The sequence below is a fragment of the Rhinolophus hipposideros genome (assembly GCF_964194185.1).
Source record: "Rhinolophus hipposideros genome assembly, chromosome: 14".
Lineage (NCBI taxonomy): Eukaryota > Metazoa > Chordata > Mammalia > Chiroptera > Rhinolophidae > Rhinolophus > Rhinolophus hipposideros.
In genome coordinates, this window is record NC_138060.1 from 15,496,062 (window position 1) to 15,520,274 (window position 24,213).

Here is a 24,213-nt window from a genome sequence, read left to right on the forward strand (position 1 = left end):
AAAACTATAAAACTTTAGAAGAAAACATCAGAAAAACTTTGCAACCTGGTATTAGCCAGAGTTTTAGGTATGACACCGAAACGTGATCTATAAAAGAAAAATACAACAACTTGAATTTCATCAAAATGTAAACCTTTTTCACTGCAAAAGATACTGTTAAGAGAGTGGAAAGATATGCCACAGATGGGAAGAAAATATTTGCAAATCACATATTCAACATAGGACTATCTACAATACAAAGATAACTCAACTTTAAGAAAACAAACAACACAACAAAAAAATGAGCAAAAGGTTTAAACAGACATTTCATCAAAGATGACATGTGAATAGCTAATAAGCATATGAAGAAATGCTCAACATCACTGGCCATTAGAGAATAGCAAATCAAAACCATGATGAGATATCCCTATACACCTATTAGAAAGGCAAAAAACAAGAACAAATAAATGACAACACTAAGTGTTGGTGAGGATGTGGAGCAACTGGAACTCTCATCCATTGTTGGCGCGAACACAAAATGGTACAGCCACTTCAGAAAACAGTTCGGCAGTTTCTTAAAAGTTAAATATTTAGGGTGGCTGGATGGCTCAGTTGGTTAGAGAGCGAGCTCTCAACAACACGGTTGCTGGTTCAATTCCCACATGGGATGGTAGGCTGTGTCCCCTGCACCTAAGATTGAAAACGGCGACTGGACTTAGAGCTGAGCTGCGCCCTCCACAGCTAGATTGAAGGACAACGACTTGGAGCTGATGGACCCTGGAGAGACACACTGTTCCCCAATATTCCCCAATAAAATATTTTTTAAAAATTTAAATGTACACTTATCATATGACCCACGAATTCCAATCCCACACCATAGAGAAATGAAAATATATTTTCACACAAAACTCTGTACAAAATTTTTACATTAGCTCTATTCATCGTTGCCAAAAACCTGGAAACAGCTCAAATGTCCTTCAGCAGGTAAACGGATAAGCAAACTGTGGTACATGCATACAACAGAATACTACCCAGCACTAAAATCAAATAAACTTGCGATATACATGACAAGTTGGATGAATCTCAAAGGCATTCTGAATGAAAGAAGGCAATCTCAAAAAGTTATATACTGCATGATTTCATTTATTTGACATTCTGGAAAAGGCAATAATATGATAACAGAAACACAGATAAGTGGTTGTCAGAGATTAGGAGTAGAGAGTGTAGCTTTACGAGGAGAGCAGGAGGGAGTTTTGGGGGTCATAGAACCATCGTGTATCCTGATTATGGTTATTATTACCCAAACCTATACCAGCTTCAAAACTCACAGAGCTCTGTGTGTGTGTGCACATGCACAATTTTACTATGCTCATTTGAAAAAATATTCTTAAAAAGCTAAGATTCAGGTAAAGAAAGAGAAATACAGACATATACTTGTATGCTTATACACAAATAGCCCTTCCCTGTAAATACGCAGAAGTGAGTCATAATGGTTGCTATGGCAGAGGGAAGAAGCAGGATAACTGAGGTTCAGGGATGGGAAGTACACCTCTCTGTACTACTTGATTTTTTTTCTCCCTACAATAAGATGAATCTCCTGTTCAAAAATATATTTTAAATTAAAAACGAAATATAAAACATAAGTGCATATGGACATATGGGAAAGAAATATGCAAAAATTATGAGATATTTTGCTTATAAGTGGGATATAGAGTTTCCTTTTGGGAAAATGAAGAAGTTCTGGAGGTTGAACAACAATGTGAATATACAATTAATGAGATTGAACTCTATACTTAAAAATGGTCAAAACGGTAAATTTTACATTATGCGTATTTTACCACAATAAAGAAATCAATCTAATCAAAATATTAGCAAAAGACTTGAACAGACACCTCACCAAAGATGAATGGCAAGTAAGCCCATGAAAAGATGTTCACTATCTAACTGACCACTAGAGAAATCCAAATTAAAGGCATGAGGGATACCACTGCACATCTATTAGAATGGCTAAAATCAAAAATATTAATGTCAGGTGCTGGCAAGGATCCACAACAAGTAGCTGTTTCAAACATTGCTGGAGGTAATGTAAGATAGTATGAGCACTCTGGAAAAGGTTGGCAATTTCTTAAAAGTTAAACATACACTTACCATACAATCATACTGCTGGGTATTTACCTGAAGAAATGAAAGGTTATGTTCAAACAAAAACTTGTGAACCAAAGTTCATAGCAGCTTTCTTGGTAATAGCTAAAACTGGCTAAAACCCAAACGTCCTTCAATGGATGAATGGCTCAACTGACACAGTCAGACAACTATTCAGCAGCAAAAAGGAATGAAATGTTGATGCAACAATTTGAATGGCTCTCAAGGGCATTAGGCTGAGTGACACTAGCCAATCTCAAAGAGTTACATATTGTAGGATCCATTCTTGAAATAACAAATCATAGTGATTGGGAACAGATTAGCAATTGCCAGGAGTTAGGGGTGCGGGAGGGTGAGATATGAGGTAACATGAGGGAGTTGCTTGCGCAGCGGTGATGGAACAAGTGTATGAACATATGAAACCGGTGAAAGCTGAATAAAGTCTCTCTCTACCTGAGATAACAGTATTGTACAAATGTCAATTGGTTGGTTTTGATAATGTGCGATGGTTACATAAGATGTTACCATTGGGCAAAGTTGGGTGAACTTTTTGTACTATTTTTGCAACTTCTTGGGAGTCTTGAAGTCTTTCCAAAGAAAAACTTGCAAGAAAAAATGGAGTAAACTATTAATACTTGACAATATTGATGAAGCTCAAAGACATTTTGCTGAGCTAAAGTCAGAAACAAAAGAGGACACCTCCTATAGCTCCCTTTAAGTTCTAAAACAGACAAACTAAAATATGAGGAGGAAAATCTGCGGTTGCCTGTGGGGTGACGTGTGGGGAGGAGACATGAAGGAACTTTCTGGGGTGGCGGAAATGTGCATTTTACTATGTTTAAGTTACATCTAAAAAGTTGGGGTCGGGGGCGCCGTCTTTAAAAAGCCTTGCTTGCAGTGACACACAAAAAGGTTGGTCAAGCCCACAGCGATTGAAAGTGTTGGATAAAGGACTCTCTGGCAACCTGAAGTGACCTGTGGACAAATGCTCCTGTAACCTTGGAAATATTTAATTCTGAGAAAGGAGTGGCCTCGTTGGCCAATTTACACTTTCCCATCCCTGTCTGTAAAATCTACAGCATGTGAAGGTAAAGATTACGGATTTAAAATTCAGCACTGTAATCTTTTGTATCGTTTATGCTGAAACAGAAAACGGGGCCTAGCTTTTCCAAACCGGCTGTTTATAGAGTTTGAGAGGAAGGCACACATACCAGTGAATGTACCTAGGGCGTCTGAAATGGCCCGTCATTCTTTCAAAAGAAAATTCTCCGCTCAGTCCCGTGGGGTCGCAGTGCCTTCCTGACTCAGCAGGTCACGTGAGCTGAAGGGATTCCATGTTCCCGGCTCCTTGGCATCTCCATGTAAATATGGCCCAAGAATGCGGTCCTTTGTCTGGACTACAGTCCAAAGTCTGGCTTTTCTTTTGGGTCATTGTGCCTTCCCCTGAGGTCTCCTTTGGCTTTGTAATTCTAATCCTGAAATCTTCCGGTGCCGGACGGGGAAAGAACAGCGACGTTTCCATTCTAAGCAGAGCCCAGAAATCCCTGAGCGCTGACATTCAGATTCCAGGGTTTCTCGGGGAGCCTGGGGCTGTCTGGGAAGCGCTGGGCTTTCCTGCCAAACCCTGAAGGGACGAAATGATGGAGCCACGTGAGGGAGGCTGGGAAGGTCTTGGCTCCACACCTTCGGGAGCGCCTCTTCATTTTACACATGATGAAGCGGAGGCCCAGGGATCAAGGCCATCTCTGTGCCGCTGTCCCCAAATCCACACCTCTGGCCCTGCCAAGCCTCTAGCTGCAGGCTCCAGTATCCAACCTGGGTGTGACCGGTCGTCCAAATTCAGTGCGACCTTGCCACCTGCTCCCAGGCTCCCCGCCACCCACCCATTCAGCCCCTTGCCCCGCCTTCCCCTTCCCTCACAGCAATCCCATTGATTCGAGTCCCCAACCTGCCCCCTCTCTTCATCCCTGGGGCCTCCCTGGGATCTCCCCGCCTCGCCCTAGTCCCCCACGTCCCGTTCTCACTGGACAACCAGCGATCCCTGTGACCCAGTCACTCCCCTGCTGCGCGGTCTTCCCGGAGCCCGGAGCCCGAGGTTAAGGCCAGACTCGGGGGTAGCAGGCCCGCAGACCGCCGCCCAAAGGAAGGTTTTGTCTGCAACGTCTGGGGGACGAGTGTGCACTAGGGAGTCCCCAGTGGCTCCCTCTGACTCCCCAGGGTCAAACTGAGACCAATGAGCCCTGGACAGGCCTCTGGCCCCTACCACAAGGCCCTCTCCAAATGCAGGTGTTGTAACCTCCCCCCAGTCGGGACTCCCGACTTCCGTGTTAGGAAGCAGCAAAAAAGAGACCACCGCTGAGAGTCAGTGTGCAATTCAAATCCCAGCTCATTTAACCATCTCTGCTTCAGTTTACCCATCTGTGAAATGGAGATAAGTACAACACTAAGGGTTCCTGTGAGAATTACATTAGCTATAAAGCACTTACCACGGCACACTGGAAGCTCAATGCGTGACTAAAAGCTCTTGTTCGCATTCTAAGGAACCAACAGACAGTGCTGCCCAGGGAGGACGAGCCTCGCTCATAAGGTGGTACGTTCCCCGTCACCAGAGTGTGTGCAAGTGCTACTTGGTGCCCAAAGGATTTCAGTGCTTGTAGAAAGCGGGCCTAAGTCTTAAGGTCCCTTCAGCCTCGAGTTATGCCCTCAAAGTCTGACTTTCGGTCCCGGCGCTTCAAGCAACACCAACCGGGGACGTCCCCGGCGTGCACTCCGTCGGTCAGCAGCCGCGGCTCCTCAGTCAAGTTGAATGGAGTGGACCCCCGGCGGAGCTGCCGAACCACCGCACGCGCCACCTCGGCCCCGCCCCGCGGCCCCTCACCCGAGGTGATGGGCGGGGCACGCAGGCGCCGCGTCCTGCCATTGGCCGGCGCCAGCGAGGGAGGCGGGGCCCACACGTCGGCGGCTCCGCTGTGTTGTCATTCGGCGGCGGCTAGAGGACACGATCAAGATGGCTGCGGTGTCTGGCCTGGTGCGGAGACCCCTTGAGCAGGTACGCAGCGGCACGCGAGCCCCCTGCGCGACCCCTGCTCACCCTCCGTTCCCTCTGAGCGTCCTTTTTATTTTCCCGCCAGGTCTCCGGGCTGCTGAGGAGGCGCTTCCACCGGACAGCGTCAGCGGCGCTGCAGGTAACCGGCTTGGACGTCAGCCAGGATAGGGAGGGGCCCCTTGTCCGGGGGTGGAGACCGGGGTCGCCCCTGCCTCGTGGCCTCTCGGCGCTGAGGGGAGAAAGGCGGCCGCTGGCCTTGGAGTCGACGGTCTCCGGCGTGGGACTCGTGCTGGCTCTGTTGCAGCCGGCGCCCAATCCACCAGCACGCTCTCCTCTCGAGCTTATTGTAATCTGCCGGGCCATCTGATGAAACTGGCCGCTTCTTCTGTCACACACACCCCCTTTTATTTTTACGGCGGTGAAATATACCCAACAAAAGGTACCGTTTGAAAGGGAAGACCCAGCGGCGGTAAGTCCGTTCACCACGCTGTGCAGTCGTCACCAGCGCTCGTTCCCAGAACTTCATCATCTCAAGCGGAAGCTAGTACCCGGTAGACACTACCTCCCCGTCTCCCTTTAGTCCCTGGTAACCTCTATGGCACTTTCTGGGTCGATGAACTTATTCTGGGTACACCTTGTAAACGGAGTCATACAGCATTTGTCCTTATATGGCTGGCTTATTTCACTTAGCATAACATTTTCAAGGGTCATTCGTATTGTGGCACGTGTCAGAATTTCATTCCTTTTAAAGGCTGAAGAATACTCCATTGTATGCATATGTTACGTTGTTTATCCATTCATCTGTTGATGGCCATTTGGGTTGTTTCCACCTTTTGGATTCATAAGTAATGCCGTGACCACTGGTGTGCAAGTATCTGAGTCCCTGCTTTCAAGTCTCTTGGGCATATATCTAGAAGGGGAATTGTTGGATCATATGGTAATTATGTGCTCAAGTTTTTGAGAGCCTCCCTTTTTTTTTTTTTACTAGAGAATTCTACCAACTTTTGTAGTAAAATAACTCCTAGATCCTGAAGGCAAAGTGGCAGTGCCTGTTACCTAGTGGGTGCTCAATATGTATTATTTAGGCTTCCCGAACAATTCTCTGCCCCATAGTACACCAGCTGTGGAAATAAAACCCAGGATACCTTCTACTTAGGAAGTTTTGCCTATGAGCCGGTCTGGCCAGCATGCAGATCTCTTCAACTTAGGTATACATCAAGAAAAATGTCAGTAAACTTCTCAATAACATATCCAATCAGAAACTGGCTGTGTGTGATAGAAATCTGACTTTTAGCATTCTTGGAACTTTTAAAGAGAAGCCTGTTCTATAGATAGTTTTTTTATATTATGTGCTGTGGGCAGCCTAGGTAATTAAAAAGGGCGAGAAACTCAATAGTATCCTAAATAATCGTGTAACTTATTATTTTCCCATACCATGACAGGTGACAGTTCGTGATGCTATCAATCAAGGTATGGATGAGGAGCTGGAAAGAGACGAGAAGGTATTTCTGCTGGGGGAAGAAGTTGCCCAATATGACGGGGCATACAAGGTAACCAGGATATGGGAAAGCTACACAAAATTGAGATGGGCACCTGCCACCAGACAGACTTAAAACAGTGTCGATATTTACTTGTAGGTTAGTCGAGGCCTGTGGAAGAAATATGGAGATAAGAGGATCATAGACACACCCATATCTGAGGTAAGCCTTGCCTCAGGAAGCAGACCTTTGAGGGGCACGTCTATTACAACGCACAGTTCTAATTTTTATGGATTTTCACTTTTATAGATGGGCTTTGCTGGAATTGCCGTAGGTGCAGCTATGGTATGTAATCCTCTTTGTGAATCTCATCCAAAGAGATTTTTAACAGGAACTTTTAAGAACGTTATTTGAATTTTGGAGGAACAAAGTGGTTGCCTCTCTTCATTGCTTTTGTAGTCTTTTTAACGTCTATGTTTTTGATTTGACAGGCTGGGTTGCGGCCCATTTGTGAATTTATGACCTTCAATTTCTCTATGCAAGCCATTGACCAGGTTATAAACTCAGCGGCCAAGACCTACTACATGTCGGCGGGCCTTCAGCCTGTGCCCATAGTCTTCAGGGGGCCCAATGGCGCCTCAGCCGGTGTAGCTGCCCAACACTCACAGTGCTTTGCTGCCTGGTATGGGCACTGCCCAGGCTTGAAGGTGGTCAGCCCCTGGAATGCAGAAGACGCAAAAGGACTTATTAAATCAGCCATTCGGGATAATAACCCAGGTGAGCAGCGTGACCCTTGGGTCTCTTAGATATTAAAGAACTAAAATGAAATCTTTGCATGCAAGACACCAATAAAGTTTCTAGTTAGGCTTAGACATACCACATAAACTGATTTACAGATATAGTAAAGACAGTAAAAAATGTAGTTGTTTTTATTTCTGACTATATGGGGGTCAGTTAGGTAAAGGAGACATTTACTACATACCTGCAACATTTATTTAACCTTAATAGATACAATTTAGGATTGAGCAGACTACAAAGGTCAGTACCTAAACCATCCTCAAGGTGACTGGACACAGTAGACACAAGAGTTCCTAATCAGCACAGTGAAACTTTTCACAAAGTGAATGATAAGTGTTGTGTATACGTTTTTAGTCATGTAGTTACTTTTGTTTAAATATTTATATTTTGCAGTGGTGATGCTGGAAAATGAATTGATGTATGGAGTTTCTTTTGAATTTCCCTTGGAAGCTCAGTCAAAAGATTTTCTGATTCCCATTGGAAAAGCCAAAATAGAAAGGCAAGGTAAGAGAACTTAGTATACTTTTAAACTTTATTTGTAATCCATCCCCTCTCTTTGTGTTAGATTCAGTCTAGACGTTACTGCCCTTTACTTTGACTAAGAAATTATAGGACGAGTTCAAGTTAAGAATGTCATGCTCTAATTGCTCACACACTTGTGCTGTTCTAAATCTTAGTCTAGTAGAGTTGTATTTCTTTTCTAGGAAGGCTGCCACATTTCTCATGAGTAGAGTGAAGCTGAGTTGAAGATTTTACAAATGAACTTAGTTTCAACCTGACCTCTGATCTGTGACCACTTTGTTTCAGGGACACATGTAACCGTAGTTGCCCATTCAAGACCTGTGGGCCACTGCTTAGAAGCTGCGACTGTGCTCTCTAAAGAGGGAATTGAATGTGAGGTGAGTGGACATTCACTTGCTCTTAACGAATCAGAAAGGTTCCTTTTAAATATAAGACCCAGAAATAGGAGTTTGATTGCTGTAACAGGTTAATTAGATGTAAAATCTTTGTCACTCAGTTCTGCCTCTGCTTAAAGCTCGGAACCTACTTGCTATTCAAATACCTAGCTTTTCCCCACGTAGGTTCTGGGTCTCTTAGAACAGTATGGACATGCTTTCTAAGATCCAGCGCTGGAGCTGGAGGTTGGGACAAGGGGAAACTTAAAGTCAATGAGTCTAACCCTTTCACATCCAGGACCTACCACGTGCTAGTTACTCTTGGGCAAGTTATGTACTCTAAATCTCAGAGGACTTGGACTGACGGACAGGGGCTTAGAAAGAACAGCAGAAAAGGGAGGGCTGGCTACAGAGTGGGGATAACACATTTTCTGTCCCGTCATGGGGATTGTGAGAATTACACTTAGTGTAGTGCCTGATACAGAGTAAGCAGTCAAATGTCGGTGGTTAATTATTTTGATGAGAAGGAAGTTAAATCCTAGGGAGGATAAATGAATTCTGTTAACAAGAGCTGCTTGTAGTCGATGTAAAGATTTTGTTTTAATTACAATTCCCCCTCTTTATATTTGGTTCATGGATAGGCAGATTAGATTTTTCTAGACCCAAAGACTAATAGGAAACAAAACAAGAAGTGGCATTGTGGGGATGAGACTGTATTTGTGATGCGGCGGCGCTATGAGGCTTATGTGTTTAGGTGATAAACATGCGCACCATCAGGCCCATGGACATTGACGCCATAGAAGCCAGTGTGATGAAGACCAGCCACCTGGTGACCGTGGAAGGAGGCTGGCCGCAGTTCGGAGTGGGAGCTGAAATTTGTGCCAGGGTCATGGAAGGTATTCCGCAGACACGGGGTTTAGAGCAGTCGAGCTGTAGTGAACACTGCGCACCTGGGTACTGAATAAAGAGATTGAAAACTAAGGGTGGCCAAATTGTATGAACTTTTAGCTAGTCAGCTCGGCATTTTGCCTTCGGATAAATGCTTTCAAAAGCAAAACCAGAAACAATTCCCAGTGATTATTCCTTTAGACTTTCCCTGGCCTTTGGGCAGCCATACCTCCCTCTTGTGCCCAAATGATGATGTTCAGCTGGCTCGTCCTGCTCCCCTCTCATTGGAGCCTCTTTCTCTCCCAGGCCCTGCGTTCAATTTCCTCGATGCTCCTGCAGTTCGTGTCACCGGTGCTGATGTCCCTATGCCTTACGCAAAGGTTCTAGAAGACAACTCTGTGCCTCAGGTTAAAGACATCATTTTTGCAATAAAGAAAACATTAAATATCTAGTTTAGATTTGAATTTCAAGTCATTTGGGATTTATTTAAAATACTTGGCTGATACTCCCTGGACACTACCCGGACTGGACGGTAAGGCCTTATGGTCCATAACTGCTTTGTACTCGGAAGAAGTGAACACGCGCTTGTATGTGGAAACACTCTCCATTCTTCCTGCCCTAGACTCCAGGCCTATTTTTTGTCTGTTACAATTACCGTGTACTTTGAAGAAGAATAATGTAAAATTTTACCTTTTCAATGGAAGGACAAGGTATGAATGTGACAGAGTCCTCACGAAAGATTTATCAAAAAACAAGACAACTTATATATGTAAAAATAAAAGCATATAGTCTACATTTACTGTTAGGTTGTTTTGATAAGGAATAAAGGAATTCCTAACTATGACTAATTGTATTTTTATATTCTTGAAAATAAATATGGGGTCTTAAATGTGGAAGTCTTAAAATTCTATTAAGAAATTAGTGTTATCAGGAACTAATCATTAATCACCTCGACCTCATCACACTTAAAACTGGAGCTTGTCCACAGACTCTTCAAATGCCAAATTCTAATCCCTTTAAAATTAAAGCAAAATTCGTATCAGGTATTTTCCCATTGCCAAAAAACAGACCTGCCATACGTTACCCTCTCCAGAAGTTGAGATGGAAAAGACAGGTTTAAATTAGTTATAGAAGCATACAAGTGGTACCTAATTTAAACAGCAACACAGAATTGTTAGCTCTTATTAATTAAGGGAAAATATGACGCAAAAGGAGTAGAGATAGGAGTGAAGAAAATTTTAGAAATACTGTGAGGATCTGGTCTGTGTTTACAAAAGGTACTACAAAAAGCTCCCCTTTAAAATACTGAGCCAAGCTACAGACAACACGTGTTGACATGGTTTATTTTAATAAAAAATACAGCTGAACATTTATCACAGATTACATGAAACTATAGACAGTGACATTCTCTGCATAGTAACCAACACTGATGTGTGTACTTGAATTTTTAAATGGATTATTTATAATCCTTTAAAGTGCAGTTTATTTAAGGGTTTATGCAAATCATAGGATAAAGGATCTTTCTAATAAATGAGTAACATTTAAAGATGATGAATTTGAATAAATCTTTGAAAAATCACAATTTTATAGATAGCCAGATTCACTTGTAATAATAATCTCCCACAAACCACAAACTTAATTGTTGAGGAGTCAGATCCTCTAATTGGAAAGAGCTTTATCTGATGTTAACATTTTTTTGTTCAATACATTCTAACTATAAGGAACTATGAATCAAGTAGTTGCTTTAGCAGCCCCGAGTTCTAGAACCACAACAGTATTCCTGTGAGAACTTGAGAATGTTACGACTTTTCCGCATTCTATTTAAGGGGAAAATGAACTCAACTGCTTCTCTGACTTGGTGACATAACTATGCTTTGGGCTATAGTGTTAATGTTGAAGATGAATTTAAGGTAGCAAAACTGGGAGTTATCTAAGAAAGAACCAGAAAATGCTTTAGAATAGAGAAATAAACTATGAGAGGAACATTTCTAGGAGCTGTCTGACGGGACAGGAGGGATTGCAATACAAAGACCATTCGCTGCTGTCACTGAATATTGTCATCGTTTTGTTTCCTTCAGTTGGTAGAAATATGGATTCAAATAATGCTGCTACCCCAAAAAGATGCCCATTAGAGGATGAAGAAGACTCCTTTAAAACAGTAGTAAAGGAGCAAAATATTTCTTAAGGCAGCAATGCCAGCCTGATTTTAATCTACTTGAAGGGTATTTCCCTCTTGAAAAGACCGTTACACGAGCATCTGCAAAACAGTATGTGTCTGTACCGGCTCAGCAATTATTCATCCAGGAAGAGGGTGCTTCCAGGGGTTGGTTGGAGGTGGAAAGAAAAAAAACCAACAAGAAAACAAAATTTTTCTCTCCAAGTGTAAACATGAAGCTTTAACCAATCTTAGGAGCACTGTGGTCGCAGGTTTCGGCTTTCCTTAAAGTTCCTTTTTGGAAATTCTGGATGGAGCTGAGTAAGGCCCCTCGGCTCACGCCATTCACAGCCTGGGGCAGGAGCTGTGTGGGCACCTCTGTGCTCGAAGGAGGCAAGGGAGCTGCTGCTGGTAGAGGTGGAGGTGGGGGAGGTGGAGGTACTGTGGAAATCCCTGTGGAGGAAAAGGGACAGTCAGCATCCTTTCCGCATACAATCTCCTGCTCAATGCTGGGCAGAATGGACTTTGGTGAGACTGCAAGCGGTTTTCCTCAGAGGGACCAAATACCCACTGCTGTACGATTTCTTAAGTACTGAACAAGAAAGCTAGAAGCATCAGAGGGGAATTTAAATCTAAAGTTGTCATTTCTCCCAAATAACAGTCGTGTGAAAAGGACTGAACAAATATCACAGATTACATGAGGCTATATGTAGTGACATTCTCTTAATGTAGATGAGACTCTAACTCCATTTCCAAATTTTAGTAGTGGTCCCCAAAGAAAAGTGCCATCAACTACTTTAGCCAGGGCCTGGGCAGCTCCGCCTATTCCTGAGCTAGCAATTGAAGGTAAACATCTGTAAGCACAGAGTTGGCCTATCTGAGTATCGATTAATGATAAGGGATGAACGGTTCTTTAGCTATTCCAACACACAATATTTGAAGGATGTGTTTTAATATAAAATGACAAACCACTCGGGATTTTTGGCAAGGAACCAGTGCCTGCTGGGTTATGGGTTCCCCAGGGACATCTGTCTCTAAATCATTTCCTATTAGGCTGCATTAAAGAAACACAAAAAGCTAATCATTGTTGCAATTCAAAGCAAGGGGCAAAGGACTTCCCCAGCAATGGTATTCTCAGGGAGGAGTCTTCCTCAAGTACCCTTCTTTGCACTGGGGCCCAACTCAGGAACAGAATGGAACTGCACTAACCCTACATCTTTGCTGAAGCATAAGGAGAAATTGGAATGCTGAGCTCTACCCTAGTGGGCAAGAAGGGAACTGGACAGGTGTCTAAAACTTCCTTTGGGTTCCAAGCACACTTTTGGCACTTGAATTTTACAGTTTTGAATCAATGAATGAATTGTTCTCCCAGGACAAAAGAAACACTGACTACAGACGGAAGCCCTGCCTTAAAGAACTTGCCTCTGCCATAGTTAGTTGCCCCATTTCCTGTGAACTTGCAGCTCTCCGTGTCTCCACCCATCTGTTTCTAGCCTTACCCTCTCCCCCTTTCTGGGGCTACACAAGGGAGACATTCTGCTAGGTGGTTCTCCCCCCCCCCCCCACCAACTGCTACTAAGCTGTGGTGTTAAAAGGCAAACATACCAATCACCATCTGAGTTTATATGGATGAGTGAGTGGTTCAGGATCACCAAAAAAACACTTAGGTAAGTGCATGACAGGCAACGGTTAAAGTGGGGCAGGCAACGGTTCAAGTCTTGTGTTTCATAGAAAATCACTTACCTTCCTTCACATCTTTACCCAAACCTAAGGTAGCTGAAATTAAAGAATCACACAAATACACACACTCATGCTCTGCACTCTCGGAATTCTCAACAATGATATGGTGATACAAATAAACATTCAATACAGACAAATGAACAAAATGTAACTTCCATTGGTTCTACACAATAACAACTAATGAATGAAATTTGATTATGTTCTGTGCCAAGGTGGACTGTGGGAAAATGTTCCTGGCTTTATGTTACAGGGTTACAAAGATAAAAAGGCATTTAAACCTGGAATGAGTGTTGAGGTGAGATCGGGGAGAGTGAATGTGTGATAGAAGCAGTCGTCTGAAAGGGGTTTCCAGATAGTGGCCAGTGAAACGCCAGGAGAAGGGGACATTGCCTCTGAGGGCTCTTAGAACTCAACTGCAGCACAGAGAGAGCCTGGAGCAGTGAGCAGGTGCCAACGCCATCCTCCTCCCATCCAATGACCAGAAAAGGGAGTCAGAAACTGTACTAGACAGATTCTGGAGCTCAACATGCTCCAGAGGAGCAGCAGTGTTTCTGCCTTCCAGCTTTGTGCTTTGCGCCTGGCAGAAGAGTCACTGCGGGTTACAGATGAGAAGACAGGCTAGGCTGCAACAGCACTTGTGTCCTAAAGGCATGGAGCTGGCCATCCAGAGACTGCTACCGCTCCAGCCCAGCATGCTGGGAGGCTAGAAATGGGCCTCGAAGGCTGGACTTGGATATGGCTGCCGTCTTAGCACAGGACAAAACTGCTTGGCTTTCACAAGGAACCAGCCCTTGACTTTGGCCTCATTACCAGGCGCTCAAAATTAAAAGGGTAAATTCACTACCACAGAGTTTGGGAGCTGGGGTGGTGTTCAGTACATGGATCTTCATTTTCAAAGGAAAGGCGGAGATTGTTACCAATTTCAGTGAATCTCTTTGAATATATAAGTAGCATAAATAAATACACTGTCCAAAGTGCCACAGGGTAACCTGTGCCTGTAAAGCAGACGGGATGCTCAGGGCTGTGCAAAAGAAGGCTGCTCATCCACAGGTACAGACAAAGTCACCCCGACGTCCGCACAGAGGGCTGGACCAATCGCAAAGGGCCTGATGTCCCGTGAGGTCCACTTTTCCTCACTGGGCCTGCGACAACTAGGACAGCTCTTGATGTGTATGATCAGGGCAAGGAAGCCAGAACTCAGCTTGCCAGCTCAGAGCACACCGGGAGGGGAGAGAAGGTCATCACTGGAGGAGAAAGAACACAGACCCGCGGATTCACTGACTACAGACCCCATCAATTCTTTCTGCTTTTTCTTTCTGGCTTTTCTATGGTCCACAAGCCTCCTTTAAAGGTTCATTGGGGGTAAAGCTACAACACCTTGGTAACAAGAGGGGGAGGGGAGGACTGTTAACAAGGGCCAAATTCGGAGTTGGCTCTTTGGCCTGCGACAAACCTGCGAACAAGTACCTAAAGCCTGAGCCCCCCCATTCCTCAAATGTGGCTCCCCGACAAGGGGCCTCCGACAGTCCTTATCCCCAGGCCCCAGACAAAACTGGACAGATTCCACGGTAGGCTGAGCACTAAGGGAACTCACACAGCTTGGCAGGATACTGGTCTGTAGTACGCCAGGACGAGGGTGCTCCAACACAGCTTAGCTACAATTATAAGCAGGTGGGGCCTCATCTCTCCAATCTCACTTTCTCTTAGCTAAAACCCCCAAGAGACAACTTCTGTCCTCTCCCCTCCCCAGAATCCCAAACCAAATGGGAACCTGGCAATCCAGCAGGGGCCCTAGAACAGACCACAGCCTGTAGCAACAAGAGCATAGGTTAGATCTAGAAAGAAACATCCTCGCCTGCCTGGTGGAAAGGATGTCTGAGGGTCCCGACCTTGGGACCAACTTAGCAGTGGGCAATCTACAGGTGTCTGCAGGTCTGAGTTCTTCTGTGATCCTCACATGGGGGGGGGGGGCATGGGCCACGGGCCACCAGACCTGCCAGCTACCCTTCAGAGGGAATGGATGGCAGTGACCCCAGGAGCAGGGGGCACACAGCTCTTGGGAACTGCTTTTGCCTCAGACACACAAGAAGGCTGCACTCGTGTCCCAACTCAATATTAAGGATGCTTCACAAATAACTGGTTTTCCCTACTGCCAATTATAAACGCCTGTAAGTTGTCTCTCCATAACGGAGAACTCAACTACCTAATGCCCTTTCCCCTTCATCGGAGTCACAAGGAACCAACATTTTTTGCAGCAACAGGACTTTGAGAGCCTCGTTCCCCAAGTTAAAACACACCCAAATGCCATACAGCTGATTTGCAGGTTTTAGAATTGTTATATTAAAACTGAAATCAGGCTGGCCCGGTGGCTCAGGCGGTTAGAGCTCCACGCTCCTAACTCTGAAGGCTGCTGGTTCGATTCCCACATGGGCCAGTGGGCTCTCAACCACAGGTTGCCAGTTCAATTCCTCGACTCCCACAAGGGATGGTGGGCGGCGCCCCCTGCAACTGAGATTGAGCACAGCACCTTAAGCTGAGCTGCCTCCTGGAGGGCTCAGTTGGTTGCAGTGTGTCCTCTCAACCACAAGGTTGCCGGTTTGACTCCCGCAGGGGATGGTGGGCTGTGCCCCCTGCAACTAGCAAGGACAACTGAACCTGGAGCTGAGCTGTGCCCTCCACAACTAAGATTGAAAGGACAACAACTGGACTTGGAAAAAAGTTCTGGTAGTGCACGCTGTTCCCCAATAAAGTCCTGTTCCCCTTCCCCAATAAAATCTTTAAAAAAAAAAACACAAAAAACTGAAATCAGAGTGAAAATGAAGATTTTAAAGGTCATGATGATAATGAAATGAATGTAAATGAAGCCACTTGGGTGCTTTTTAAAGATGCTGTATTTCATTTAAATGTTCAGATAAGGAAATCGTCTCAAATCTGCTTTCCCATTTGTTCATCACTTCAGTGATCTAGAGCACGAGGTCCCATTTCACATACAGAAACAGCATCTTTAAAGTTAGAGAATTCAGTATAGCTTACTTTACCGAAAATTCACGTTCAAAAGGGTGCATGCTCTACTGAAAACAGCAAAGAGAGAGGGAGAGAGAAAGAGAGGGGACACAAGTCATTATTCCGATTTTAGTGTCATTTAAATAGTAAGAGGCAGTAAAATATTAGTCTGAATCACACGCTGATTATTCACACTACCAAACTAGGAGACACTTTAAGCACAAAATGTACTGGTTCGTAAACACGAGTGACTGGTATAGAACATGGCAAACCAATGAGTTGCTTTCCTCCTCAAGTTCTTTTTTAAAATTTCTTCTGAGCCACTTAGGTGTTATTTTTATTTATTCACAAGCACAACATCACTTCAGAAGACCCTGGAAGGTTTTACCTCCCCTGAAAAGTGAGTCCTGGGACTATACTTAGTTCTATTACTAAATAAGGACAGTTTATCAAGCGGGGAGAAAAACTAGAACTCATCACTTTTTTCCAAGCAAGTCTCCTACAGTCTAAAATGGAGACAGGTCTTTTCAAAGTTGGGAGGAGCAAGTGCAGAGGGCAGGTGGAAGGTGGAGCTCCTGGGCAGGGGTGGTGTGGGCCCCCTCCCCGAAGGCTGCTGGGGTCTAGAGGCTGAATTGGGCAGTGAGCCGCATTGCTAGTTTACTTAAGGTTATAAAACCATTAAAAACAGGACAAACATTTTTCCTGTCTTCTTTTTAACTGACTAGATTCCAGATGAATGTGAAGGATAACACTTTCCCTGTCAGTGAACCCCCGAGTTACTAATGCACCAACCTGTCCCACTGTCAGAGAAAATGCCCTTCCTCTGAGGAGGAGCCAGGAAATGAGGCCAATGTTGGGCAGGTCAGGCTCTCTCACGTGGTGCAGCTTTGTGGGGGTGCTGGGGACGCTGGCTTTCCTGCCATTCCCCCGCCCATGCCAGCTGAGACACCTGCTTGGACGCGGGTGGGGAGGGAGCGCTGTGAGAGAACGACGGATACCGTTCAGAGAAACACGGCAGGGCAGACCCGTTCATCCCAAAGAAGGCAAGTACTTTGTGTATGTGCAGGTTTGGATAAAAATTCTTATGGCCAGAGACATTGATTTTGAACCTAAAATGGGTTTCAGATTTTGATTTGGCTACACCAATTCTGGAAACTCCAGCATCCTTCATCTCTTTTCTGGTGCCTTATTTATTAGCTCTCCTTCTTGTTAGTCAAGTTCTCAGTCCCTCTGGGCCCATAGGCTCTGTTCTCCCTCCTCCAGCTCCTGTCCAGATATGAAACCTCCCTCTCTCTCTAGTCATTCGTACAGACTGGGTTTTCTACAAACTGCCAGCTCTCTTCAAAATGACTGCTTAAAACTAGAAACTGCAAACAAGAGGAAGGGCTAGGATTCTCTTGCAGAGCATTCATAGCTTATATTATACTTAATAGTACTTTACTACTTATAAAGCCTGGTCATGTGTATTACCTACTTAATACAGACCAGGAATTCTTTTAAAGGACAGCTTTAAGACTGGAAATTACTTTTCCAAGGTCACAGCTGAAAAGTGGAGGAGTTATAACCCAAGCTGGGGTTTCTGACTCTTTTTTCAGGGTACTTTACACACTCGCAATGCAATGTTTAACAGCACAGGTCGTGCAGTGCACCCGAGAGAGCAGACACTCAAAACATATTAGTGGGGTAAAAGCAAAGACAAAGCCAACTTGAATCCTTCTCTAGCATCCCCGACTTTTGTGACCTTGGTCAAAGTCTTTTAATCCCACTAGAGCCTCAGTTTCTTTTTCTGTAAAATGGAGCTCTAGAATCCATCCTCCTTGGATGGGAAAGCGTTCATGAGGATTAAATAAAACAATGACTATAAATCACTTAGAACAGTGCCTAGCACAAAATAAGTGCTCAAACTACGTTAAATATGATTATTAAAAACAAGAATCTAGGACCTTATTTAGCTTTCCAAAAATACTGAGAACCTGTTTAAAAAAAATAAAAACACAAGAGCAAGGCAGCAGGCCTGCCTGCTTCCAAAGGGAAGGTGGAAGGGAATATTTCTGTGTGGGTAAAATGGGACCTTCTAAATCACTCAGCTCTAAGAAGTCAGAGTGTAAACAGTAGTTGGTGACATTTACCATGAACTAAGTCAGGATAAAGAATTTTAAAATTCCTTGAAAGAGTGACCTTCTAGTGGCAGGAAACATAACCTTTAGCAGGAAGCAAAGTGCTAGTCATGTCTCAGTGAGAAAAAAAATGAAAGTTTGAGAATCCCATCCCACCTGATGGAACTGCCAACAGACTTAGAGAAATGATATTTCTCCCATCAATTTGCCAGGACCTCAAGAAGAGGCCCCAGGGCAGGAAAGGCCCAACTCTTACACAAATGCTGGAAAGGGCTCAAGAGAGTAAAATCCCTTTGCTTGGAAACATCTACCACTTCTTCCCCATACTAAAAGTAACTAGGCTTAATACCACGCTCAGCTACCATGAATGTGCTTAAAATTGACTATTTCAGGAAGCAAGGCACTGTTCTAACCTCGTACTCACTGGATCATCTTTAATAACACGACTGGGCAGGCACATTTATTATCCTCACTTACAAATAGGCAACTTGAAACACAGGAAGGTGAAGTGTCCTGTCCAAAGTCCCAGAACTAGCAAGTAGTGGCCCTTAAGTTTAGGTCCCCCGGCCCAAGGTGTAGTTCCAAGAGCTCCCAATTGAGCTGTGTTTGAGATGCCACCTTTAGCAAGAATTCTTTTTTAATGCAAGCCCTTGAAAGTGAAGAATTTTCTTCATTTCTTGAGAAAACTGCATTTCATCATAAAGCGGAAGACACTCTCTTTTATTTAGGTCCCAAATAGACCATAAACTTGGCCTAGAAGTAAAGACATAAATTGGACTAAATGTGACTCCAGTAACAAAATGAGCAGTGTGCAAAGGCAGCAAGAAAGATGAGCCCATGAGAAGCCTGGCCTCGTGTCCTGGAAGACAGGACCAGCCTAAGCAGGGTCTGACAAGCCAGAAGTTGCCACCTCTCAGTTGCGAGTCTGCCCTCACTCAGCAAACAGCTTGAAGCCACAGCAAGCCCCAGCAAATCCACCCACAGGATTTACTGAGCATCTCCCACGGGTACAGTAGCATGAGGGTGACCACCTATTTGTAGCTCCCTGATGCCTTGTACAGAACAGAAGCTTGAGATGTTGCTTGCTGGTGGACTCGTTTTTAAGGTGGATTCACTATTTAAGAAGGGGGACTATTGGGAGAAAAAATTCTCCATGGTCAGACCCCGAGGAAAGCATTGGCTTGAATTCTGTCTATTACTTTGGCGCTGCAGAGAGGTGCTGGAAATGTGACTCCACGCCAGCTGGGGCCGTGTGTGTCTCTTCATCTCTGTAATCCAATGCCAAACACAGTGCCTGGCACACCACAGGCTCTCAATTAATGCAGCTTGAATAACTGAATGAATAAACTCATTGTGGGTGCCCCATTTTAGGGCCTCAAATGCTAGGTTGACAGGCCAATGCTATTTATTATAGTTATCATTTTTATGAGCTGTACTACAACAAATGCCCAGCAGAGGTCAGAGTACAGTCTTTGGGTCTGAGTTGATAATTTCATCAACAAAACAAAGGACACAAGGGAAAGAAGGAGCCAATACTTGCTAGGAACCCCTTGACTCTGCTAGGTATTGTGCTTGGGGCCTTACATATGTTTTCCCTCCAAATGCTTATGGCTCCCATTCAAGATAGATATTATCAAATTCACAGTCATACCCTCCAACCACTCCTTCTCACCTTAAAGTTTTTCCAACATTGATTCTATAAGATTCCTCTTTTTCTTCTCTCATTCTAAAAGTTATCTCATTTCATGCAAACCTGCTAGTGCATGAGATAGCTCCCATTCAAATCACAGATAAATTAGAGGATTCACAAAATATATATATGTAAAATTCCCCAAAGCATTTATAAATGAGAATTGGCAGTTAATATCCCAGGATCACATTTAACGCACAGTGGTGTACTCCGAAACAGACATCTCATTTGTTAAAGGAGGGTTTATGGAGTCTCACTATTAATTCTTTCTAATTTCCTTCATGTGTCTGAGTGGTGTGAAATTAGTATTCTATCTACTAGAAAATGGCTCAACATGATCTGGGCAGTGGATCTCCAGAAATTTCGGACCAGCCTATACAAGTCACCTCTACAAAAGACAGAACTCTATTTTCTGTCTTGATCAATATTTGGGGGCTTTCTTGTAAAATGTGTGGACAAAGTCAGGGAAAGAGTATCATCGCCACGAGCCAGGTACTCTGCCCCCCACACACATGCAGCGAGCCGCAGTAACCATGCTCAGCCCGCAAGGAAGTAACCGCCAGCCAGAAGTGAACTGCTCAAGGCAGTCCACTTCCCATGGCCTGTTATTTTGTAAGGAAGGTCAGTTAGAAGCGTTTGAGACCAGTCAGATAATGATGCACTTTGGTGGCTTCCGGTGCCGCCTATGGTATTATCAACCCCAGCCAATGACTCTCCCTTTAGATAGTTGCAACAACTCTTCCAAGCACAGCTGACAAGCTCTAAGTGACAGTATCAGCTCCTCTGACATCTAGAATATTTGGTTCATTTAAGAAGTGAAAGGAGATACTGGTACCCCAGTGTGTTTTTAGTGGGGCTTACAAAATGGTTAGGAGAAACTAGTTCGAAAAGGACAGAAGGAAAGATAGCATTACAAGATCACTCCACGGAATTAGAGGTTATTTTTATAAGTATTCCCTGAGATAAATTCTTTCTACATTTCTCAAACAAAACTCCTAGTATCTGATTTGATTCACAGAGGCTAGCCACAGAAAAATATTCAGATGCTTAAATGCATTGCAGAGCAGAACAGGGCACAAAGAGTTATCAGGAAATCAGAAACTCGGTGATTATTCACTCCCACACCTAGGCATTTCACCAGTTTTGCTCTGTGACAAAACCAACATTATGGCTGGGTTCCCTGGGGAAAGAGCTCTGGCAGGAGAGGGCCCCTGGGCAGCAGTGCCACTGTTTTATTCAACTGAGCACATACCAAGACAAGCTCTGATCTGAGGAGTCCTGCATGAGGCTTTTCAGCAGAGAGCAAGCGGGAGGTAGAGGGTGGTTAGCGGCCCTGAAACCAACTATTCCACTCCCCATGAAACCCGAGTTTGTAAATCTAGACCCTCAGCCCTCCCAATGACACTGCTAATTTGCACTCCCACTGGTTCTCTGGAGAAGGCCGCACTATCTAACCCCTGAAACGCTTGGGCCAAGATGAGAAGAGAAAGAGCCCCGCCCCTTTTCCTGTTGGTGGACAGCAGGAGGGAGGCAAGCTACCTTTCCTCCATCACTGACCTGCTGTAGAGGGTGGAGTCGGCGATGACGGAGACGTGAGAGGTGAGCTGGCCCCAGATCCTGCTAAAAGAACACACAGAAACACACATGGGGACCAAAGAAAGACATTTGGAATTGGGCGCTAGCTGAGCCCCACCACTGTCTGAGAATCTGCACTTGGCTTAGTGTGTGGGCCTTGTGGTGAAAGGTGAGGAGGGACAGATAATTCAGAAACCGGACAGATGACCAAGCTTCCGCTCCAGGACAGGGTATGCTGCCTGCCTTCCCCAGGCTGCTCCTCATAGCTTGCCTTATTTGAAACCCACTTTGAGAAATCAACAGCTTACCCACTTGGCTTTAGTATTCTTCCTGACCCAACCCGTCCCTGGGTAATGAATGACAAATGGAAGTGCCACAGAGGTACAGAGCGGTCCAGTGGGGGCTTCTCTGAAGGAGGTGAGAGTTCCCCACAGCAGCTACAAAGCAATGCTCTCTGCAGAAGTTCCATTTTATCAGCAGGTACAATTAGATAGGGTCAGCCTATTCTGTTTGTGGGTTTTCCAGACCTTCTTACCTAAAATTCAGTAACTACCTTAAGTTACATTAAAACAATATACATATCCCCATATGTCACATGCTTTTTCTGGACCTAGTCACCTTGTTATATTTCAAATATTCCCAAGTTCTCAGCATCTCCCAGTGCTCAGAAATCCTCAAAATACATCCTGCTGGCCTGACATTGAAGTAACCCAATGAACAGATAGAGGTTCCTACATAAGCCCCTCCTCCCTGTGGAGGTCCTGTCAAGGGGTTCACTAACCACAACTCCAAGGGGGCTGTGATCATGCCCACGAGAAACCACTAGTTGTTGCTCTGGGGAAGCCTCCAACCATCACTTCACCTACAAGACATGCTGGGCATGGCATGGACACTGGGCACGAGGAGAAATGTCCTAATTAAACCACACCATCCTGCACCTGAATACTTTTCCACTATTTGCAATATTCTCTCATCTCCCTATAAAATATAAGAGGAGTTTTACTGGTAAAGGAGGTAAAACTCAGCCTCTCCTGTTTTCATAGTGCTTTATAGTGCTAACATAGATTTTAACAGGGAGAAGACTGAACTCGTGATTCCAGTGGGATCTGGAGATGGCCTGTACATGTCCATCAACTGCTACTTCACTTTCCTAACCTCCCTGAGGGCATGCAGTGTCTTGGAGTCCTGGAGATCCCATCTCACTGCATCTGCAGAGAGCCTTGCGCGGAGGCATGCAGTTGCTTCAGGAAGGTGGAAAACACAGAGTTGGGCTTTCTCTCTGCTTTATAAAGAATGAGCTGCTGAACAGAATGACAGTCAGACATGATTCTCAGCCTAATGACAATGATGGGCCTATGTCCATCCCATCAACCATGGGGAAAACAGACTTCCAAGTCTGAAATTAGCTGCTGGCCACAACACTCTCTAGCCCCTCTCCCCTCCCAGCCTCCACAACTAAGGAGCTGCCTTGGTCCTCACTGGGACCTCCGGCCTGGGGCCTCCCCTCCTACTCTTCCCTTGTAGATCCCCGAGCCCTTGTCTGGCCTGGACTCTGCAGGCCATAGTGTCAGCATGATTCTCACCCTCTTTCTGGAGTCTACCATCTTCTCTCATCCCAACTCCTTCAATTTTCAGCTCCATCCACACCACCTGCATTCTCTGCTGTGGCTAGTCCAGCCTTTGGGTCTTGTGTGTTATTCACTGTTCTCCTCATGCCCTCAGCAGATATCTTCCTCCCTGACTTCACTGAGAAGACTGGAGAAGGCATGAACTGTGAACATCCTCAATTTCCTCCCTTCCTTCTGCTTTTAAATGCCTCTACCTCTTCACCTGCCCCTCGGGGCTCCTGCCTCCAAGAAGAGGTGGACTGGCTTCTTCCATGGCTGAGACTGACAGCTGGGTCTTGATGCTAAGCCCTTGGCCTTCTAGCCCCTTCACCCCATCACTCTCTCTTTTGCATCTTTGGCTTCTCCCTCTCTGCTAGGTTCTTCTCCTGCCTAAAAGTATATGGCTATTCCTCAACCTAAAAAAACCTCCCCTTCCCTTGGCCTTCCAGGGCTAAGCCAAAGCTGCCTGACTTAGAATGAAACCTCCCCTTCTCTGTGTGGAACTCTACTTCACAGATTCACAAGGTAGAAGAAATGGGAGGCCCCAAGGGTTCACTCAATCTAGCCCTGATTTCCAAAGATGGGGACGTTAAGGCCCAAAGCCAGCAGGGCTGGGAGCGGGGCAGTCAGGAGTGGCAGCGATGACTGCCAACTCAGGACAGTGCTCTCTGTACCATCTCGGTTCTTCTGGAATGGTGCTTTTTGCCATCCCCACAAACTACTGAGTATTTTCCTTAACACAGGAGGGCACATTCTCCTACCACATGGTGACCGCAGCAGAGGATAAGATTTAGGGGCACTTCTGTTTGTGCAGGCTCCATTAAAAAACAGGAGGCCTTGCATTTTAAGTTGTGTTAATTTTTCTTCCATGGATAATGCTCACCTTCTGTTGATCGAGTCTCGCCATCAGTGAGGAGGCTGAGTTACCCTATAACCTCTGAGCTCCCTTCCAGCACTTGAATCCTGTGAGCCAATGAATACTGCCGTAATCCTTCACTAGGGACTGAATTCTTTGGTTTTCTACATTCATTACCATTCTCTGGCCAACAGAACCCAAGACCTCTTGACCAAATATAGACTCCTGATCCTGATCTTTGGG

At 44.9% G+C, this 24,213-nt stretch overlaps 3 protein-coding genes across 13 annotated transcripts in view; 1 reads left to right on the forward strand and 2 right to left on the reverse strand.

Annotated features, from left to right (window-relative positions):
• The window catches only part of KCTD6 (potassium channel tetramerization domain containing 6), a 40,032-nt gene extending 35,037 nt beyond the window's left edge, over window positions 1–4,995 (reverse strand). For both annotated transcript variants that reach the window (XM_081071526.1, XM_081071527.1), the window contains exons 1-2: window positions 4,608–4,995; window positions 3,333–3,745 (exon numbers count right to left, since the gene is read on the reverse strand). The gene's annotated coding sequence lies outside the window, so the exon portion shown is untranslated. The remainder of the gene's footprint in view (window positions 1–3,332; window positions 3,746–4,607) is intronic.
• A 75-nt stretch (window positions 4,996–5,070) lies between these two features.
• Window positions 5,071–10,561, forward strand: PDHB (pyruvate dehydrogenase E1 subunit beta). The gene is made up of 10 exons (XM_081072021.1): window positions 5,071–5,170; window positions 5,253–5,306; window positions 6,610–6,717; window positions 6,805–6,867; window positions 6,955–6,990; window positions 7,137–7,422; window positions 7,837–7,947; window positions 8,251–8,342; window positions 9,094–9,235; window positions 9,534–10,561. The coding sequence occupies exons 1-10, from the start codon at window positions 5,129–5,131 to the stop codon at window positions 9,677–9,679; spliced, it is 1,080 nt and encodes a 359-aa protein (XP_080928147.1). The 5' UTR covers window positions 5,071–5,128; the 3' UTR covers window positions 9,680–10,561.
• Window positions 10,554–24,213, reverse strand: part of PXK (PX domain containing serine/threonine kinase like) — a 68,643-nt gene continuing 54,983 nt past the window's right edge. Inside the window, exons 17-19 of one of the 10 annotated variants that reach the window (XM_081072014.1) lie at window positions 21,490–21,552; window positions 16,161–16,193; window positions 10,554–11,835 (exon numbers count right to left, since the gene is read on the reverse strand). In XM_081072014.1, coding sequence (XP_080928140.1) covers window positions 16,174–16,193; window positions 21,490–21,552 — 83 coding nt within the window. In that variant the 3' untranslated portion in view covers window positions 10,554–11,835; window positions 16,161–16,173. Of the gene's footprint in view, window positions 11,836–16,155; window positions 16,194–21,485; window positions 21,553–24,213 lie in introns of all 10 variants that reach the window. The other 9 variants (XM_081072015.1, XM_081072018.1, XM_081072016.1 and 6 more) reach the window with 9 other exon arrangements.